We start from the raw sequence: 18,599 nt of genomic DNA on the forward strand, positions 1-18,599 counted from the left end.
GAACCAGGGCGTGGAATCATTTTACATTTTTAGATCAGAATAAAATATACCTATTTTGTCTTCTGGGAAGCATGTTCTGTAGCTTCTGAAGGGTAGTACTAAATGAAAAAAATATCATCTTTAAACAAACTACATTTTTCATCCTGTTTAAAAGTTTTCAACCCTTGGTTCTTAATTCCATCAGCAAACAAAAACAGTAATGGGTTATCTAGGTCAAGACACAGGTCAAGTTTCAAACTTTTGAAAGGGATACAACTTTTTAAAACTATTATTTTGTTTTCTGGACTATATGTAAATATTTTTTTAATGTAAATATCTTATTCAGGACATTACTACATAAAATAACACATTTGTTATTTTGTCACATTTGTTAATAACACATTTATGATCCCTCTTATTATGTTAAAATATTTAACTTTTTAGAGATTCTGCGAGGTATATGAAAACTTTTAACAACAACTGTACTTTTACATTAAGTGCGACTATGATTTTTATGATGTATTGGTTTTTTAACCAATTGACAATTATGAATAGATTAATCTTGAACTTACTTATTAAATCTAGACAAGCAACGCCTTTTATTATTAGTGGTATTTGTTAAAAATGTGTTGTATTTGCACAACTACTAAATGTTCATACTAAAGGTCATGTAGCTGCTGAACATTCCCAAACCCTTAATATTAAACTTTAGTTTATAATCCACATTGTGGTTGAAGAGATTAATTTTGCACTGGAGAGAACCACTAACATTTTCTCTATATTTGTTTTCATAACTTTAAAAGTTCAATAGTTTGAGTAATGATTTAAATTAGCACACATCAGGATTTGCACACACTGAAGTCATGTTGGCCAAGGTTTTGTTAACTAACGCACCTCATTTTAAAACTACATGACACATTTAGGATTCTTAAAGGAATGTCGATACAAGTGAGAATCAACATGGTTAACACTTCTGTAGATCATATAAAATAAAATGTTTACTGCTGTGTAATTGAATGAAAGTTGTGTACATCATTGAAGTCTGTGAGAAAAGAGCTCTCGTATTCTCCTCTGCAGCGCTGCTCCATCCTCTGCTCTATCAGCTGGTGCAGGATGCTGGTCACGGCCTCAGAGCTCACACGTTCTAACAGCTGGAGTCTGGACCTGAAATCACCAAACACATTTATTAAGGCGTTATATATATATACGAGAACGCTACCTATGCAACAAACGTCACATTGGTATATGTGACCCTGGATCACAAAACCAGTCAAAAGTAGCACAGGTATATTTGTGGCAATAGCCAAAAATACATTGTATGGGTCAAAATTATTGATTTTCTTTTTATGCCAAAAATCATTAGGATATTAAGTAAAGATCATGTTCCATAACAACATTTTGTAAATTTCCTACCTTACATATAAAAAACATTCATTTTTGTGAGTAAATGAAGCACAAATGGACAACTTTAAAGGCTTTTTTTGCTCAATGTTTCGATTTTTTTGCACCCTCAGATTCCAGATTTTCAAGTAGTTCTATCTCGGCTAAATATTGTCAAACCATACATCAATGGAAAGCTTATTTATTTAGATGTCAGACTATGTATACATCTCAATTTAAAACAATTGAGCCATGTGACTGGCTTTGTGGTCCAGGGTCACATATTTGGAATTAAAGTCAACCATACTACTTTTTAAGTACATATCACAGAATATGCATATTTTCTGTATGTGAGGAATAATGTAACAATGCAATGAGATCAACAAACATGACCTTCCATGACTAGTGTGATGAATAAGCCAAAAGTAATATCACTTATGACGTTCAACATCTCCTCCTTGACTCAATTGATCAGTCTGCTATAAGCTATTGCCATAAGTTACCACGTTATTTAAAAAAAATAAGATTAAAAGTAATATTCATCGTCTAAGATAATACTGCAAGGGTGCTGTTTTTCCTGAATCTGAGCATGATTGCAAATGTGATATTGATTTATACAACAATTCAATAAATAAGTTAATATTGAAAGTTATATTTTAGACAGAATATTGTTTATAACATAGGTTTTTGCTCAATTTCACCAACAAAAATAGTTTAGAACCAAGCCACGACAGAACCATTGTGCAAGTTTAAGCAACACACAACAGTGTTTCACTAATGCATGATTCTGCTTTTTTTAATTTAAAAAGTCAAAGATTCAATTTCCTATTCTTAAAAAAACAGTCTTTTGCTTTATTCCGGATTAAATCAGACATTTAAACAAATTGGTTAAATGAAATACCAGAAAATATTGGGATATCATTTTCATCAATATCGCACATTCCTAATTGAAGGTTCAAAATAATCATATTTATTTCCAGATCATATTTATTTCCAGATCATGTGCTAAATGCAAAAAACTATGTAACATACTACAGTGAATAATGGATAATGTTATATAGTATTTAAAAAAATATTAGGATGCAGTAAGCATCTGTAGTTGAATCAGAATGGTACATTTCTTCAACTCACAGTATGTGGCTGAGCTCTTGAAGCTGCTCTAGAGCTTCCTGACACCAACACAGGTGAAGGAGGGAGGCACAGCCCTGACACAAACCGCCTACATCATGTTCCGCTGAGCCCTCCTCAGCCACCACAGCTTCCCCTGTCTGACTCATGTGTACAGAGAATGTGCGGCTATAAAACTCCAACACACGCTCCTGAAGCACAGGTGGAGGAGAGAAAAGGAGAATGGCACGAACGACAGAGAAGGCTCTCTCAGTCAGACCACGGGCCCCTGGACCACACAGAACCCCACGGCTCTCATCCTGCCATGACCCCAGTCTCTCAAGACCACCTTGATAGAAAAAACAGGGAGAGTACGATTGGAACAGAAGACTCAGGAAACACTGGACACGTAAAACCTATTCAGATTTCATATTATGGCATTATATCAATGTAAATTAATAACATTAATTCTCAAAATTCAAAAATCTCATTGTAACACAAAAAACTTCGATAGAATCAGCATGAATTTGTCTCATATTTAGTACACAACAAACACTAATCCTTTATATCTAAAAGTTTTAGATCGGTAAGATTTTAATGTTTTTAAAAGAAGTCTCTTCTGCTAACCAAGACTGCATTCATTTGATCCTAAAAAACAGTAATATTGTGAAATATTTTTACAATTTTAAATAACTCTTCTCTATTTGAATATGCAGTACTGTGCAAAAGTCTTAGGCAAGTTAGTATTTCACCCCCAAAAAAGGTTTTAAACCAGTTGCTGTACTTTGTGCAAGTAGAAAATATCGGTTTACATTTCCAAAAATTAATAACAGCCGGTATGATTCACAAAGAGATCTGATATCACCATCATCGAATTTGTCTGTGATTGCAAGAAGAAATAGAAAAAACAGAGACCAAAAGAACCCCAGCAACATTTCCAAGACATTTGAATAAACCTTCCTGCAAAGCTACCTGAAAATCTATGTGCATGTGCACCTGGACAAAAGCTGTTTTAAACACAAAGCGTGATCACACCAAAAATTTATTTGATTTAGTTAATAGACGTTAATTGATAAATAAAATCGATGTATGACATTATTTTTGAAACTATCCTCACTTTACAGAATTTTTACACAAGTGCCTAAAACATTTGCACAGTATTGAATTTTAAAATCCAATTTATTCCTATGTTGCCATAACTGAATTTTAAGCATCATTACTCCAGTCTTTAGTGTAACATTATTATTATCATAGAAAACTTTTGTAACATTATAAACATCTTTACTGTCACTTTTTATCAATTTAATGCATCAATAAATGCATTAAATTATGCTGAATAAAAGTATACATTTATTTAAATTCTTCCACTTCTGACACCGTAATACTGAGTATTATAAATAAATATAAATGTAATAAAGTAATCTTTATTTTCGGTTGTAATAGTCCTGACAGATTTCTTCAGTTGTAACCAGCAACCAACAAACAATTTATATAGGCTAAGGCTAGTTTGATGTTTCCTATTAAAAAAAAAAAAAACACTTTAGAATACGGTTCCTTCGTTAATGAATAAGAACTAATGAGTAACACAATATTAACAATCTAGTAAGTATTATTAACTAACAAGAAACTCTGATTAACGAACTAGTAAGTAATAGTGCACAGACGAAAGTGGTAGTTCACTATTAAGTAATCAATAACTACTATTTTTTTAATACTTCCCAGAGAACTACTGAAAAAGTTTATTAACAATCTAGTAACTACTATTAACTAAAATAAACTCTTATTAACGAATTAGTTAGTAATAGCTCACAGATGATCGTGTTACTAGATAATTCTGTGGGAATTACTAATTATTTGGATTCGTATTATAAAGTGAAGATCATTGGAACTAACTAGTAATTACTCCAGTGTTACTAAAGACATTTTCTAAAAGTTACTAAAGTTCACCAAAAAATCACAAACATTTGCACAAAGCATGACTAGATCATGTAGTAACACTTGAGTCATTACTAGTTAGTTCCAATGATCTTCACTTTATAATACGGATCCAAATAATTAGTAATTCCCACAGAAGTGTCTAGTAACACTTTCATCTGTGAGCTATTACTTACTAATTTGTTAATAAGAGTTTCTTTTAGTTAATAGTAGTTACTAGATTATTAATAAACTTTTTCAGAAGTTCTCTGGGAAGTATTAAAAAAATAGTAGTTATTGATTACTTAATAGTGAACTACCACTTTCGTCTGTGTGCTTTTACTTACTAGTTCGTTAATCAGAGTTTCTTGTTAGTTAATAATAGTTACTAGATTGTTAATATTGTGTTACTCATTAGTTCTTGTGTAGTTATTCATTAACGAAGGAACCGTATTCTAAAGTGTTACCAAAATTGTCAATGGGTCAGCAACAATATGCAAACCCTAATACTTGTCTAACCCTCAAAACACATAGGCTTCACTAAAATATAGTTGTGACATACCAAGGAAAGGTTCCAGCTGTTGCAGAAGATTTCTGAAGGCTTTAAGTAAAGCAATTGCCCTGTCCCTCTCCTGAGACTCTCCCTCTGGCTGCTTGAGCCCCGTCCAGAACTCAGGGGCAACAGATGTAGTCAAACGAACCTGCAGAGTCTCCAGCAGCCAACCCTCCACATACTGACCCAGTCCATGCCCACCTAGCAGGGCCAATGCATCACAGAGAACCTCATCTGTCAAAGCATTGGTTGGCAGAGGAGACACCTAAAGAGATATGATTAACGTTAGGTAACAGCTTTTGGCACGCAAATGTACTTCAACAATACCATGCTATAACATAGTCAAGTCCAAAATGTCATTTGATACACCGCAGTATATTTACCACTCACCAGTGCAGATGTCACTGTGTCCCAGGCTGCTGACAGTCCCTGTGGCATTGTCTGCACCTGGTTCATTCCAACTTAGACTGTAAACAATAACGTTAGTCATATATCGTGGGTTAAATGTAAATTGTTCGGTGCCGTTAACATACGTGCATAGTAATTTTACCACTATACTAAAATTTAGTCCCAAAATTATACGATCAAAGAAGCCATTCAAATGATTGTCAATAGTTATTACACGGAGAAATTGTAGCGCTCTTCTTTGAACTCATGTCGCGCGTCGATGACGACATTGTCGATGCCGGAAGTTGCCTGAAAAAGCAATGTTGTTAAAAATAATAATAAGATACTTCGACATTTAAATGAATGTGGGAGGCACCCAGTGTATTTGCATTTCCCTTGTAATCTTCTTGTAATGTTCTGACAGTATTTGTTTTAATGTAATGATTTTATTTTAAATATAACTATTCTAAAGTCTAACATAAAAGTCCACGCAAACTGTCGTGGTGACGCTTCATGGGCGTTCCCATGGAAACAGGAGGGAGACTTGACTTAGCCGGTTGTGGAATGTTTTCTTTAAAGTTACTCCCCTCGCAAGTTTGCAACATTTAAAGCGCGGTAAAGTGTGTGGCTTGCGAATTCCAGAAACAGAACTAGCTAACTCCAGAACTAACTAACTGACTTCACACTGCATGAAACGCTTTTAGTGTTAAAACGAGTGCAGGCAGGGCTTTTCTTGTAGTTTGCGAGCTAACCTGCTAATCAGAATGACCCAGCAAGGAGCTGCGCTGCAAACCTACAACAATGAGCTTGTCAAATGTAAGTAACCATCGAGCCAGATGTACTATTTTGCTGTCAGGGTAATATACATTTTCTTTTTCATATGCTAGTTTTTTTTTTTTTTACTTGTATGCTTGATGAATAAGTTAGACGGAACTTAAATGCAGTTAGTCTTCGTTGACATTTGCTGTCATTATACTAGCTTAGGAGTGATTAGAAGACTAGTGTGACACTTATAGTGTGTTGTGCATTTCTTTGCCCTTTCCCTGATAGAACAATTGTTTGTTTTTAGCCAAGAAGACATCTCGTTTGTGAGAGACATCAATATGATCTAATTTAAAGATAGAGAAAAATAATCCATTATATTACATTCAGAAGCCTTAGCTAATAAAAATTATTGGGACGCCTTTATGTCAGTGTCATTGCATTCGATAACAAAATATTAAACCCCTGGGATGAAGTCAGTTCTCTTCAATTATCACAGGTGTCCAGCAGAGTAACCACTGGTGTATTTCATTACATTAACCATGAGAATTGGCTGGCCATTTGTGTGTGCTGTACAATTTTTATTATATTTACAGTCTATGACATTAACTAAGAAAATGATTCACCAATATTTGATTCGCCGTTGATCTGTTTTAGTTTATATAAATTCAATAAATTAAACTTATATGTTAATAAAATTAACATGTATGTATGTTCTTTATTGCACAAATCAGCAGGAAGAACTACTGAGCAAGCACTCATCAGCAACTTATACACACTCCCTCTTAGTTATCACAACATGAATGTAAAGAAACAAATAAAACACTGATTAAACATATTTTAGATGTGCCTGGAGCTGCCTCTTTTTAAAGAACTCTCCCTTTTGTTTTCATCCTCCTCCTCTTTCTCAGGTATAGAGGAGCTGTGCTCTAAAAGAGAAGATCTAAACCGGCTGATCCAACAGGAGGAAGCAGAGAAAACTCGTCTTCAGCATGACATCCGTGTGCTGACAGAGAAGCTGAGTCGTGTGAATGAGAGCCTGGCACGCCGTCTCAGTGCCCGCGCTGACTTTGACCGCACCATCGCAGAGACAGAGGCTGCTTACATGAAGGTAAGGAGGACATAATAATCAACCTGTTCAATATATCATGTTGTCTTCATGAAATGTGACCAGAAAAAAACAAAAGCTAGCTTAATTAATGTTGCACATCAATGTTTTGTCAACCAGTGCGTATATCTTAAATGAAACTTACATGACATTTTTTTTTTCTAATTCAAGTTTGTATTTTTTTTTTCATCCAGTACATGACAATACAATGTATCAATACTGCTTGCAAGGCCAGAATATTACAGTGGTTAAATGTAATAAAGTAAATTAAATAAGTAAATTATTATTTCACATGTAAAGACGATGTCACAAATGACCAAAAATCTTCCCAAACTGGTGTATCCACCGGGACCCCCGTTTTGTTCTTATTACGTAATTTACAAAGCAGACGTTCGTATGAAGCTGTCCTGGTCATTATGTTGACCCATTCTTTTAACTCTGGGGTTTCTGGAGTTTTCCAGTGTTTCAGGATGACTCTATCCGTCACAGAGACCCCTACCATAATTACTGCAAACTCTCCCTTTGAAGTATTTGGCATCTGTTCCCTATCTCCTAATAGACACAACCTTGGTGATGACGGTATTGTTGTTGCAAGCCATTTGCTCAAAATATTTAAGGTTTGTTGCCATAAAGGTTGAATAATTGGACATTCCCAGATACAATGAATAAAAGTACCTCTATCCTTTTGACATTTCCAACAAACATCATTATTTGTCAGACCCATTCTATTGAGTCTAAGAGGTGTCAAATAAAAACTATGTATGATTTTATACTGTGTAAATTGTCCTCTAGCCTCTCTTACATATTTGCCTGTGTTTGACCAAAATTCTTTTCCACTCTTCAACCCCAATTAAAGTCCCATTGTCCTTTTCCCATATCGTCTTTAAATTAGTGCAGACATTGCTTAGCACCTGATTGGTTGTTCTGTAAAATACTGAGGCTTTTTGTTGGGGATGAGGAAGTGATAGGAAGTCCAAGATATGGTTTCCGTCTGTGTGCTGAATTTTCGTGGACACACAATTCCTCATTTGAAGATATTTCCAGAAGTGATCTTTTCCCTTTAAATTATACTTCCGTATATCATTATAAGACATAAATACACCCTGTTCAAAGAAGTCTGCCACAGTACACAAGCCGTTCATATGCCATTTCTTCCAATATATAGGTGATTTCCCAATACGGATAGTAGAAGTATACCATAGGGAAGAGTATGGTTGTTTACATTGTGATAATTTGTGCATCTTGTGAATCTTTGCCCAAACCTCTCTTGAGTGTTTCATGATAGGATTTGTAGTTGTGTCTAAACACTGAGACAAATGCTCAATAGGGCTGTATTGGCCGTGACAACAAGGTTTTCTCAATAGTAACCCAGTCTATTTGAGCATTATTGTTCCAATGCTTGGCCAATTTGGCCATTTCAAAAGATATCTACTTACATGACATTTATAAAATGAATGAGGTGAATTACTTAAATTGATGTCAAGATAAATGTTGTTGGTTGGCCAGGCAAAATTATTAGCTGATATTGTTTCAAAATGGCCAGATGTTGGCTTATAAGTATTCTATTGTGTTTTTACCATGAATATGTAAGTGTTATAATAAGTTATACACGTATAAGTAATACACGTGTTTGCAGTGCTAATGTTAATATCACATATCTAGCAGGATGGCCTATAAAATTAGTCTTGTACTGTAATTAAATAATTAGTCTATATATATATATATATATATATAATGGCAAATGGAATGGAACAAATGCATATATAACAAACTATAGAAGGTAAGTCAATGAGATACTATTTTGTAAATAGATATGACCAGGTTATATACCAGGAGATGTTGAATTGGACATTCAAGCCTCGCTCATTCATGTTTATTGAAAGGGGAAGAGAAACCGGTTTGTGATTTGTGGAATAATTTCTTTAGTGTAAAACATATATTTTAATAGAATGCCCATTTTTAAATGATTTCCTCAACTATTTCCTCAACTTGGGCCAACACAGAACTGGCCTCGATGAACGTCTGAAAATAATAAATCGATCGAGCTACCCAGCAATAATTTCTGATGTGTAGCCTAATTGTTCAAGTTCAGACAGGTAATCTTTCTCTCAAAATCGTTCAATACTGTTTATGCATAAGTCAAGCCAGTGACTAAAATATCAACTTCACATCATTTCTTTTAGTAGGATGAAAATAATCTTATTTAAATTGTGATCAAATTATACAGAAAGCTTTCCACACAGCGCAAGTTTATCTGGACAACTCGTTAAGAAATCAATGATGCAGGTTACACTGCAGAACAAAGCTCTTACTGTATATACATCATCCTGTTTGCATTGGTGAAAGCATTAGAGAGCGCAGAAACTGCGTTACAATGATAAGATCTTCATTCTCGCGATCAACAGACTGTCATGTGCTTGCTCAATGCCAGTGTTGGGAGTAACGCATTACAAAAGTAATACATTACAGTAACATATTAGTTTTTGCTGTAACGCAGTAGTGTAAGGCATTACTAATCAATTTTCAGTAATATTTTACTCGTTACATGTTCAGTGAGGCTTGTATTACAGTTGTATTACAGTGTATTGTCTGCTTTTACTTCTTAAAGGCAACAGACTGTGTGAAAGTTTTAAAGCAGTCTTTTAGTGCCAGTTCAGAGCGGTCGCGTCTGTAACATTGTTTTTTCCTCATAAATGCGAACACGAAAACTAAAATAAAATGAATATTTTAAGTTCTATGGAGACTGGAGAGCCAACCCTTCCTCATCCGATTTGCGCAGTGTAATTAACAGAATTACAAAATATATATTTTGCCTCCTATTTTTTTGCCTCCTATTTTTAGTCTTTTCCCTAATATTAAAAATAAAACATAGACTGATATTTGTCTAATGTCTGGAGTCCTTTAAGGAAGTAGCCTATATACGTTTCAATACATGTATTTTCTGAGAATTTTTATTTCAAGTTTTGACTGCAAATGTCATGTCCATAATGCTGGACTTCCCCAATTTTCAATAATTTATCCTCAACCCCAGTTTTGTGGTTAACTTCAAATGTTAACTTCAAATAATAGTAATAGCCTAATTTAAAGATAAGGCAGCATTGGATCTGGACGGTAAGGAGAATAACGCTGGAGTTGGAAGAGGTTTGTCGCGATTCTGTAGGTTCGTGGATCTGAGTCGTGTGGCGAATGGCGATTTCGGTTTCATATTGCATATCATTACAGCCCAAAAGTTAAGTTCTACTTAGTTATTTTGGTGAAAGTAACTCAAAAGTAATACATGAGTAATGTAACGCATTACAATTCTGAGACAGTAATATTGTAAGGTAATGAATTACTTTTAAATAACAGCAACAAGTAATACCTAATGTATTACAGTTTGGAAGTAACTTGCACAACACTGCTCAATGCTCATCACGGCAACATTTTATGTAATGGGAATAGATCTAAATACTTCAAAAACTTCTCATGATTCGTTAATCTCGATAGCTGTAATAGTAAAAATGTATAATCTGTAGTAAAAGTATTCGAGAGAGTTTCACATGTAATATGTAGCTATATTTCATACGCAAGCATGTCAGCCAATCACAGCAGTGGGCAGTTACACTGAATCCCACAGCAGACACGCCCCTTGAAACAGAGCGTTCAAATCAGAGGCTAAAATCAGGCTAGAAAAAATGCCTTTTATTACTAAATTGTGACTATTTTTAATCTAAAAAAACATAATAACACTATAAGGGCAACCCAGGAAACATTATAAAATAATAAAATAACCCCATGTCAGGGGACCTTTAAAAAGGTTTTGAATTTTTGAATTTCTTTCTATCTTTAAAAGATTCGATGTAAATGTGATTTATTACTGTTGTGGTTATATTGGTATATGTATATCTTAGTATAGGGCTATTGATTTTTTTTTAAGACAAAATTGTTAGATTATTGTAAACAATGTATTGAAATGATATTGTTGTAATCATAACTATGTTTGAAAATGGAAATACTGTTGATTAGCATATATATAGCCATTGCTTTTTTTATGGTGTTTAATCATAAGTAAGTGATAATATATATATATATATATATATATATATATATATATATATATATATATATTAGACATTTAATTTGTTATAAAATCTATTTCAAACTTTATATTCATCAGAGAATAAAAAAAATACAATTAGCAATATGCAAGAATAGCTATGTAATTTTAATGTGATAATAAAGACATTTTTCTTGAGCTCCAAACAGCACATTTTGAGCATAATATAATAATAATAATGATTCCTAATACATTTTCTTTATAAATATATTATGTTATTTTGGCTGATTTTTTTTTTTTTTGGTGTTGTTGTTTCCGCAGGTCTTAAAAACTCTCAATGGGCTCTATGCACAGCGGTATATCCGGTGAAGGATTAAGGATGCTCGATAATTTCCGCCGATCGTAGAGTTCAATGCAATACCGAGAATTTATATTGAATTTTATACTCCATGGTTATAATAAAGAAACGTTAGTCACAAAAACAGATAAAACAGACACCCCTCGTTGTGTTTATGCTTCTTTTTAAAATTATATTAAATAAAAAAAATTACATCTAAACGTATGTACGTTTCGTTTCAAAGACGGGAGGACAGTAAATTTTGAAGACTCTGCCATAATCCCGTTTTCCTCGGTTCTCCTCCGCTTAAATCTCCACAACCGGAAATGGACGAGCATCCTTGCGTCAAATGTGGAACTTATGTGTGCATATCTCCTTACACAAATTAAAGCGCCTTATAAGGGTCTTAAATCAGATTATGTTACGGCATTAAATGTTGCATGCATTGCAAACAAAATGTATATCTTCCTAAGAATTCTTTCCTGTTATCTTTGATACATTTACTTTAGATGCAAATGCAAGTCTTTAAATTTGAGTTTGAAGAGAATACATATCTGTCAAGGAGTTAAGAAGATATTGCTAATACAAATTATTAGGTTTCTCCATAGACATTTACATATAGATAACATGTTGACATGTTTTCTTCAATTTTCTTTACTTAATCTTAAAAAGGTTTTTTAAAAATCTTTCAGAAACCTGTTTTTTTTAGCAGTACTTTTTTGTTGTTGTTTTAATAATGATGCTAGTGTGTGGACAGTCACCACATTTCAGACTAATTAATCTGAATGTTACTGCTGAGCCAACCAAAGAAGTAGGGCAACATGCAGAGGTAGGTTAGTTAGTTGCACAAAGAAAATGTGTTTTTATGGTTTCAACAAATCCCTTTTCTGTCTTTCTCAGATTCTTGAAAGCTCTCAGACACTGTTAAGTGTTTTAAAGAAGGAAACTGGGAATCTGACCAAAGCCACTGAACCAAGAAGCAGCAAAGATCATTGATAAATACTGAATTTTTCTCCTTTTATTTGTCTATATTCCATTCATAATTTCTACCAGCAACATTTACCACACAACATCAGTGTAAGTTCTCATTCTTATCAGGTAGCTGTATATGTAAAGTGTATAGATATGTAATAATGTTTTGATCTATTAGTAGTGTTTAATGTAATGCTTTTATTTAAATTTAATGTTTTAATAAATCAAATGAACAAGTTATCTGTTTGATGTCATTTAAAGGGCTATGAAGGATATTTCTGTATGTAAATAAATTATATCTCAAGACAAAGTGTGAAAACTCCGCAACCTTCATCTGTTTATTGAATATTTCCTTGTTTTTGACATTTTCCCCCCTCTGAGTTAATCAAAACCAAATTGTACATTTAATATTCTCTTGATGCAGAAAACAGAAAGAATGAGAAAAAGTTTTGACAAACTAGTACATTTGACAAAAAGTACATTAACCACCATAGCAATGAGCAGCTTGATTGGAGTTACAGTAACTAATGAAACACTTAAAGTTGCATTACATTTCGTGAGACACAAAAGCAATAGCTCCCAACCCTCTAAATGTCTAATATGCATCCCTCAAAAATATTTTAAGTTTGCCAAGAACATCTGGAGGATCTACTGTCTATTGGGATGGTAAGCGAGTGCTAAAGTGACATACTGCAGAACTAGAATGTAAGATTTGGTTGAATTCTAACACTTAATCTTTTATTTCAAGTTTTTTCTTAAATAAAAATTGCCTTTAATTATAATATATGAAAAATCATGGGTTCAAATTTTTGTTCAGACAGGCAGCAAAAATACCATTCATACACTACCATTCAAAAGTCTGAGGTCAATAAGATTTTTTTGAATGTTTTGAAAGTCGCATGCTTACCAAGGCTGCATTTATTTAATTAAAACAGATATATGTTATTGCAACATAAAATAATAGTTTTCTGTTTTAATATATTTTAAAATGTAATTTATTCCTGTGATGGCAAGGCTAAATTTTCAGCAGCCATTATAGTCCTCAGTGTCAAGAGATCTTTCAGAAAGGTAGTTTATGTTTAGTTCGTATTTAATGTTATGCTCCCAGTGAACACAGATTACAATTTTTATTGAATTTTTATAAAAAGTGATTTTAGATTTCTTAAAGGCATTATTCCAACCAACTCTCAAAACTTAACTGCATCAGGTGCAAAATAAAGCAAAAACAAAGACAGTGCAAATGAATGAATACAAAAAGCCTAGGACTAAGATGTACTTGTAAGAGAAGTCTTATCAAAACTCATGTAATTTTGTACATGATGTCAAATTATCAAAAGAATTATCCTGAAACACCTTAGTGCTACTATTTGCCCATTTGACTAAAAATATGAAAAAGTGTTAAAAGAGATCAAATAAATTATGAAAACTTTTTCCTGGAGTGTACAAACTATACATCAATACTGGTCGGAAAGGCTGAGGAGACGAGTGAGCTGATACACCGAAGCCATTTAACAGACATGACACACTCAAGTCAGTTGGCATTGTGTGTATTTAGTCTTCGTGTTTCTCACACACATATGCTTACAGCATGTCCAATCAAAAATCCACAAAATAATGTTTCCCAAGACTAAAACTGACCGCTCCCATTTGTACTACAAGAATGTCCAGTTCAGAACACATACTGTAAGGATATAAACTTCAGCATGATTATTGATTAAACTGATGCATCAGTTAGTAACACTGTGCTTAAAATGGCATACCAAAACAATCTCAGATCATAAATCTCACAAAACCTGCCAAGAACATTTCCAGGTCATATTTCTACCCAAAAATAGATATATATTTTTTTTTTTGGAACATTCTATTTAGCTCAAACAATATTTTAAGGATATCCAGTCCCACCGAATTTGTCATTACCGTACCGTGAACATTTAATAACATTTTTTACTGTAATGCAGTAAGACTACCAGATTATCAATAATGGAGAAATTAACTCACGTATTATGGTAATAAGAATTTCGGAGGAAAACATTCATAAATGTCATGGAAATAATGTCAGAATTTTTTCTTGATTTTTTTTCTTGATTTTTTAATTTTTTCGAAGGTCAAATGTAACCTGGGCATGTCTTCACAGGATTGACTTTGAAATTGCATTTGTTATCCAAATCATGACCAAGTATTTTTATGTAATTATTTTACCATAAACAAGCAAAACAGGATGAATTTGCTTAACCAGTTCACTCTATTCAGCAATTAAGAGGAGCTCTTAAGATCTAGATTCACTAAGTCAACACTAACATGTTGTTAGTATTTCATCTGTATAGTTTATTGGTCTGTGCATTAAAAATGTCTACCTTGAAACACAGACATACAAAAGGAAACATGAAACTAAAGTGGACAAATTCTATAGTCTGGGAGTCGATACAGACCTACACATGCACATACAAAAACATCACATAGAACAAGGATTGTGGCACCCTTTCACCAGTCATACATAAACAAGTCACTTATTTCATTTTTTTTTTTTTTTTGCCTCACCCTCTTATTGTCCTCTTTCTGGAGTCCTCAAATTTCCTATTCTGTTTAAAGGACAAGTCTTTCATTCACTCTTTTAGAAATTTGGTCACTTTCGTGAGGTGAGTATTACATACGTAGAGCAAGTACGTGATGGAAGAGTGAAATTCAAGAGCGGAATGGCTATTCAAGCCATTGTCCACGTTAACACAGTCCATCACGATCAAAATCGGTGGCAACAGGAGGTCAGATGTGTGTGTGACACATCCGCTACGTGGATCAGCGGTGAGGAAAACCCTGCTGTTGACGCTGATGGCGTACGGCCATGGAATACGAAATGTACGTTTACGTGTTGGTTGCTACTGGTCCGCATTGTTCTGGAAGTTTTTTCGTTGCGTCCAGGCTGGTGCTGGCAGGCAGTGGTTGGTCCCGTATCTTCCCGACATCTGGAAGGTTTAGAAGTAGAGGGCTGGTTCACTGCTGAAGTCTGACAGAGAGGAGCTATCAGCAGGTGTCAGCTGATGGTGAACAACAACAACAAAGACAAAGTTAATCAATAGGTTTAATTCCATAGTTGTCTAATGTGTTATTGGTGAAAATATTTGCTCTGACAATGATTTGATTATGGTTGTTGACTAAATGAAGTTTTGTTCAGAATTTGGTTCTGTGCAGGTCAATTTATACTTTTACTGTCACTCAGAGGTGTGTTTCATATTAAAGATATTTCTTTGATGAATGATTTCAAAGAGCAGCATTTATGTGAAACAGAAATCTATAGTAACATTATAAATGTCTTTACTGTTACTTTTGATGAATATAATGCATCACTGCAAAATAAAAGTCTTAACTGTTGCTCAGGGGTTGTTCTACTCTTAAAACAAAGTATTAACTTTGAAGTATTAACAAAGTATTAACTACTTCGGAGTGTAACTTGTCTTGAATTGTTTGTGCTACGAACATACAGTAAAAAAAAGAGAGATTTGTTGAAAAGAAATATGCTACCCGGTGATCCAAAGCTGATAAAATGGTAATACATCTCTGATCACTAATATTAGTCAAATAATTAGTTAGATAACTGACTATCCCATAAACTCTAAAAATATTGGTATCTCACAATTCTATACATTCAGGTTTTTTTAAGTTTTTCTTGTGTATTTATTTATTTAATAAACTACAGTAAAGAGTTATTGGTTATCGGCAATAATTCTTAACATATATCATGTTTAAGGCAGTATGCATACATTATATATCATTATATATATATATATATATATATATATATATACACACACATACATATATACATATATATTATATATTATATATATATATATATATATATATACACGTATATATATGTGTGTGTGCACACACAATATTTTTTTTCTGCAAAAAAAATAATATATTAATTATTTAAATATATTGGCAATATTATTACAATTTAAAATACGTACCTGTTTTCTATTTTAATATATTTTAAAATGGCATTGATTCTTGAATTTTCAGTAGTCATATCAGTCTTCAGTGTCACATGATCCCTCAGGAATCATTCTGGGGTTTTTATTTTTATTTATTTTTTTTAAGTTTCATATTAAACATATTTGCTTAATATGCTTATTTTCATGGAAACCTGATGCTTTTTTTCAAGATTCCTTGATTAACAGAAAGTTAAAAAATAACAGCATTTATGTGAAACAGAAATCAATTGTAAAATTATAAATGTCTTTACTGTCACTTTTGATGAATGTAATGCATCATTGCTGAATAAATGTATTATTATTATTTATTTATTCTTTTTTTATCTGACCCCAAGCTGTTGAATGGTAGTGTTTCTTGTTTGCAGTTGTGCTTAAATGTTTCTATGGTTATCTCGGTAACCTATTGTGAACAAGAGACACTGCTGAATTCCATGGACACAGTATTTTAATGCAGTTGTCATTATAATAGAGGCTATACAGAAAATTGAGGGAGAGCTATTTTCACTAAGTCCCGTGATAAAAAACCACAAAGAGCAGAAACTAGCAAGCAATTCCAAATAGAAAACACTGTACACCTCGTTTTACATGAACAGGGACCAGTCACATTTTCTGTTAATTTTAAACTGTATATATATTTTGTTTTGTTTTGTTTTGTTTTACCATGACCCCCTCTGTACTCTGTGAAGTGTCTTCCTCCCGGTGAGCCGACTCATCGAGCTTGTGTTCTTGCCAGGCGTTAAACTCCACTGAGTGTTTGGGTGTGTAACTGGACAGATCTGAGGACACAAGAAGAACCATAATAATCAATGTCAAAACAGACTGAAGAATCATCACAGAAACTAAACTTCATCTAAAAATATTTTAGACGTATACAATTATATATTTTTGTAATATAAAATTATTATATACACCTTCCGTTGTACCTTTATATGTTGACTTCTTAAATGTTAAAATGACTGTTTCTGCTAAATGTCCTTGTCAACTACCCAAATGCAATAAATGTAACAACTGACCAGCAGGTGTCAACACTGTTCAAGTGTAGAGCCATAGAGCTTTATTGTAACGGTGAAGGTGATCTGTTATAAACACAGAGATCAGCCCAACAAATCATCCTCACCTCATTCATTTCAACAAGCTTTTCTACAATACTGAACATGAATCATTATTTTATATCTACCATGGATTCATCAAACTGCTCCCACTTCCTGTAAGACCACAAGAAACAGGTCCCAACTTGAATCCTATTTACCATTCCAAGAGTTGCATCCCAAAAGATATATAGGATTAAACCTTTAGATAAAAATAGGATGAGAACCGAATCCATTTCCTGTTCACCTCATCCATGGTTTCTGTGCCTTCCTCTCATTCTATCCCTTTCCTGTCATTCTTCTCATCTTACTAACCCGTGGTGTTGTTGGAGTGAGTGGGTGAACTGGTGTAGCTGGCACGAGGAATGCTTATCCTCCCTGCAATGATCCCTCCGTCATCTTCTCCTCTTTTTTCCTCTCCTTCGTCCTCTTCCTCTCCGCTCTCCCACGCGCTGGTCTCGGACGGGTATTCAAATGTGCTCTGTAGGCTGGACTCGTTGAAGGATATTTTTAACTGTGGTGGAGACAGAGGACAGTTTGTTAGGTTTCAGACCTGCACGCAATCTGCAAATGCAAAACTTCAAATAATGATCATTTCCACAAGAGTTTGAATGGATACTAAAGGAAATGTCCAGCATATCTGTGAACTATTTTGATACTAAGTAGGACTAAAAATAAGATACTAAAACGAAGTGTGACGACTTTGAATAAGGTGAAATATAGGACAGTTTTGATTTGTGTAACAGTTTTTGGTCACTGCATAATTATCCAATTTGTGTCATTTTGTAGTTTTAAAGGCTTAAAAATGATTCAGAAATGCAACAATGAAACCTAAAATTAGGTGAGGTGTGTCCAAACTTGTATATGGCTCTAATGGCAGGTCCAGACCAAAACAAATATTTGTTTAGCAAAACTTTACCAGGCCTGTGCACTTGATGTATTTATGTACCTTTGGAAACAAATGGAGGCATTTTTTTGACTATG

At 33.6% G+C, this 18,599-nt stretch overlaps 3 protein-coding genes across 3 annotated transcripts in view; 1 reads left to right on the forward strand and 2 right to left on the reverse strand.

Annotated features, from left to right (window-relative positions):
* The window catches only part of anapc2 (anaphase promoting complex subunit 2), a 38,426-nt gene extending 32,773 nt beyond the window's left edge, over window positions 1-5,653 (reverse strand). The window contains exons 1-5 of the mRNA XM_039661805.2: window positions 5,556-5,653; window positions 5,324-5,400; window positions 4,943-5,198; window positions 2,491-2,815; window positions 1,011-1,143 (exon numbers count right to left, since the gene is read on the reverse strand). Of these exons, the coding sequence (XP_039517739.2) occupies window positions 1,011-1,143; window positions 2,491-2,815; window positions 4,943-5,198; window positions 5,324-5,389 (780 nt within the window). The 5' untranslated portion in view covers window positions 5,390-5,400; window positions 5,556-5,653. The remainder of the gene's footprint in view (window positions 1-1,010; window positions 1,144-2,490; window positions 2,816-4,942; window positions 5,199-5,323; window positions 5,401-5,555) is intronic.
* Window positions 5,654-5,796: 143 nt separating this feature from the next.
* ssna1 (Sjogren syndrome nuclear autoantigen 1) lies at window positions 5,797-12,773 on the forward strand. The gene is made up of 3 exons (XM_039661806.2): window positions 5,797-6,136; window positions 6,994-7,193; window positions 12,464-12,773. The coding sequence occupies exons 1-3, from the start codon at window positions 6,085-6,087 to the stop codon at window positions 12,557-12,559; spliced, it is 348 nt and encodes a 115-aa protein (XP_039517740.1). The 5' UTR covers window positions 5,797-6,084; the 3' UTR covers window positions 12,560-12,773.
* A 75-nt stretch (window positions 12,774-12,848) lies between these two features.
* Window positions 12,849-18,599, reverse strand: part of tprn (taperin) — a 38,855-nt gene continuing 33,104 nt past the window's right edge. Inside the window, exons 2-4 of the mRNA XM_039661807.2 lie at window positions 17,931-18,129; window positions 17,188-17,303; window positions 12,849-15,567 (exon numbers count right to left, since the gene is read on the reverse strand). Of these exons, the coding sequence (XP_039517741.2) occupies window positions 15,505-15,567; window positions 17,188-17,303; window positions 17,931-18,129 (378 nt within the window). The 3' untranslated portion in view covers window positions 12,849-15,504. The remainder of the gene's footprint in view (window positions 15,568-17,187; window positions 17,304-17,930; window positions 18,130-18,599) is intronic.

The sequence above is a fragment of the Pimephales promelas genome, chromosome 4 (assembly GCF_988280905.1).
Source record: "Pimephales promelas chromosome 4, fPimPro1.hap1.1, whole genome shotgun sequence".
NCBI classification, from domain to species: domain Eukaryota; kingdom Metazoa; phylum Chordata; class Actinopteri; order Cypriniformes; family Leuciscidae; genus Pimephales; species Pimephales promelas.

Coding starts and splice junctions, on each gene's coding strand:
- ssna1 (XM_039661806.2), top strand. CDS start 6,085: ATGACCCAGCAAGGAGCTGCGCTGCAAACCTACAACAATGAGCTTGTC. Junction 6,137..6,993: donor CAACAATGAGCTTGTCAAAT/GTAAGTAACCAT, acceptor CCTCTTTCTCAG/GTATAGAGGAGCTGTGCTCT. Junction 7,194..12,463: donor CAGAGGCTGCTTACATGAAG/GTAAGGAGGACA, acceptor TGTCTTTCTCAG/ATTCTTGAAAGCTCTCAGAC.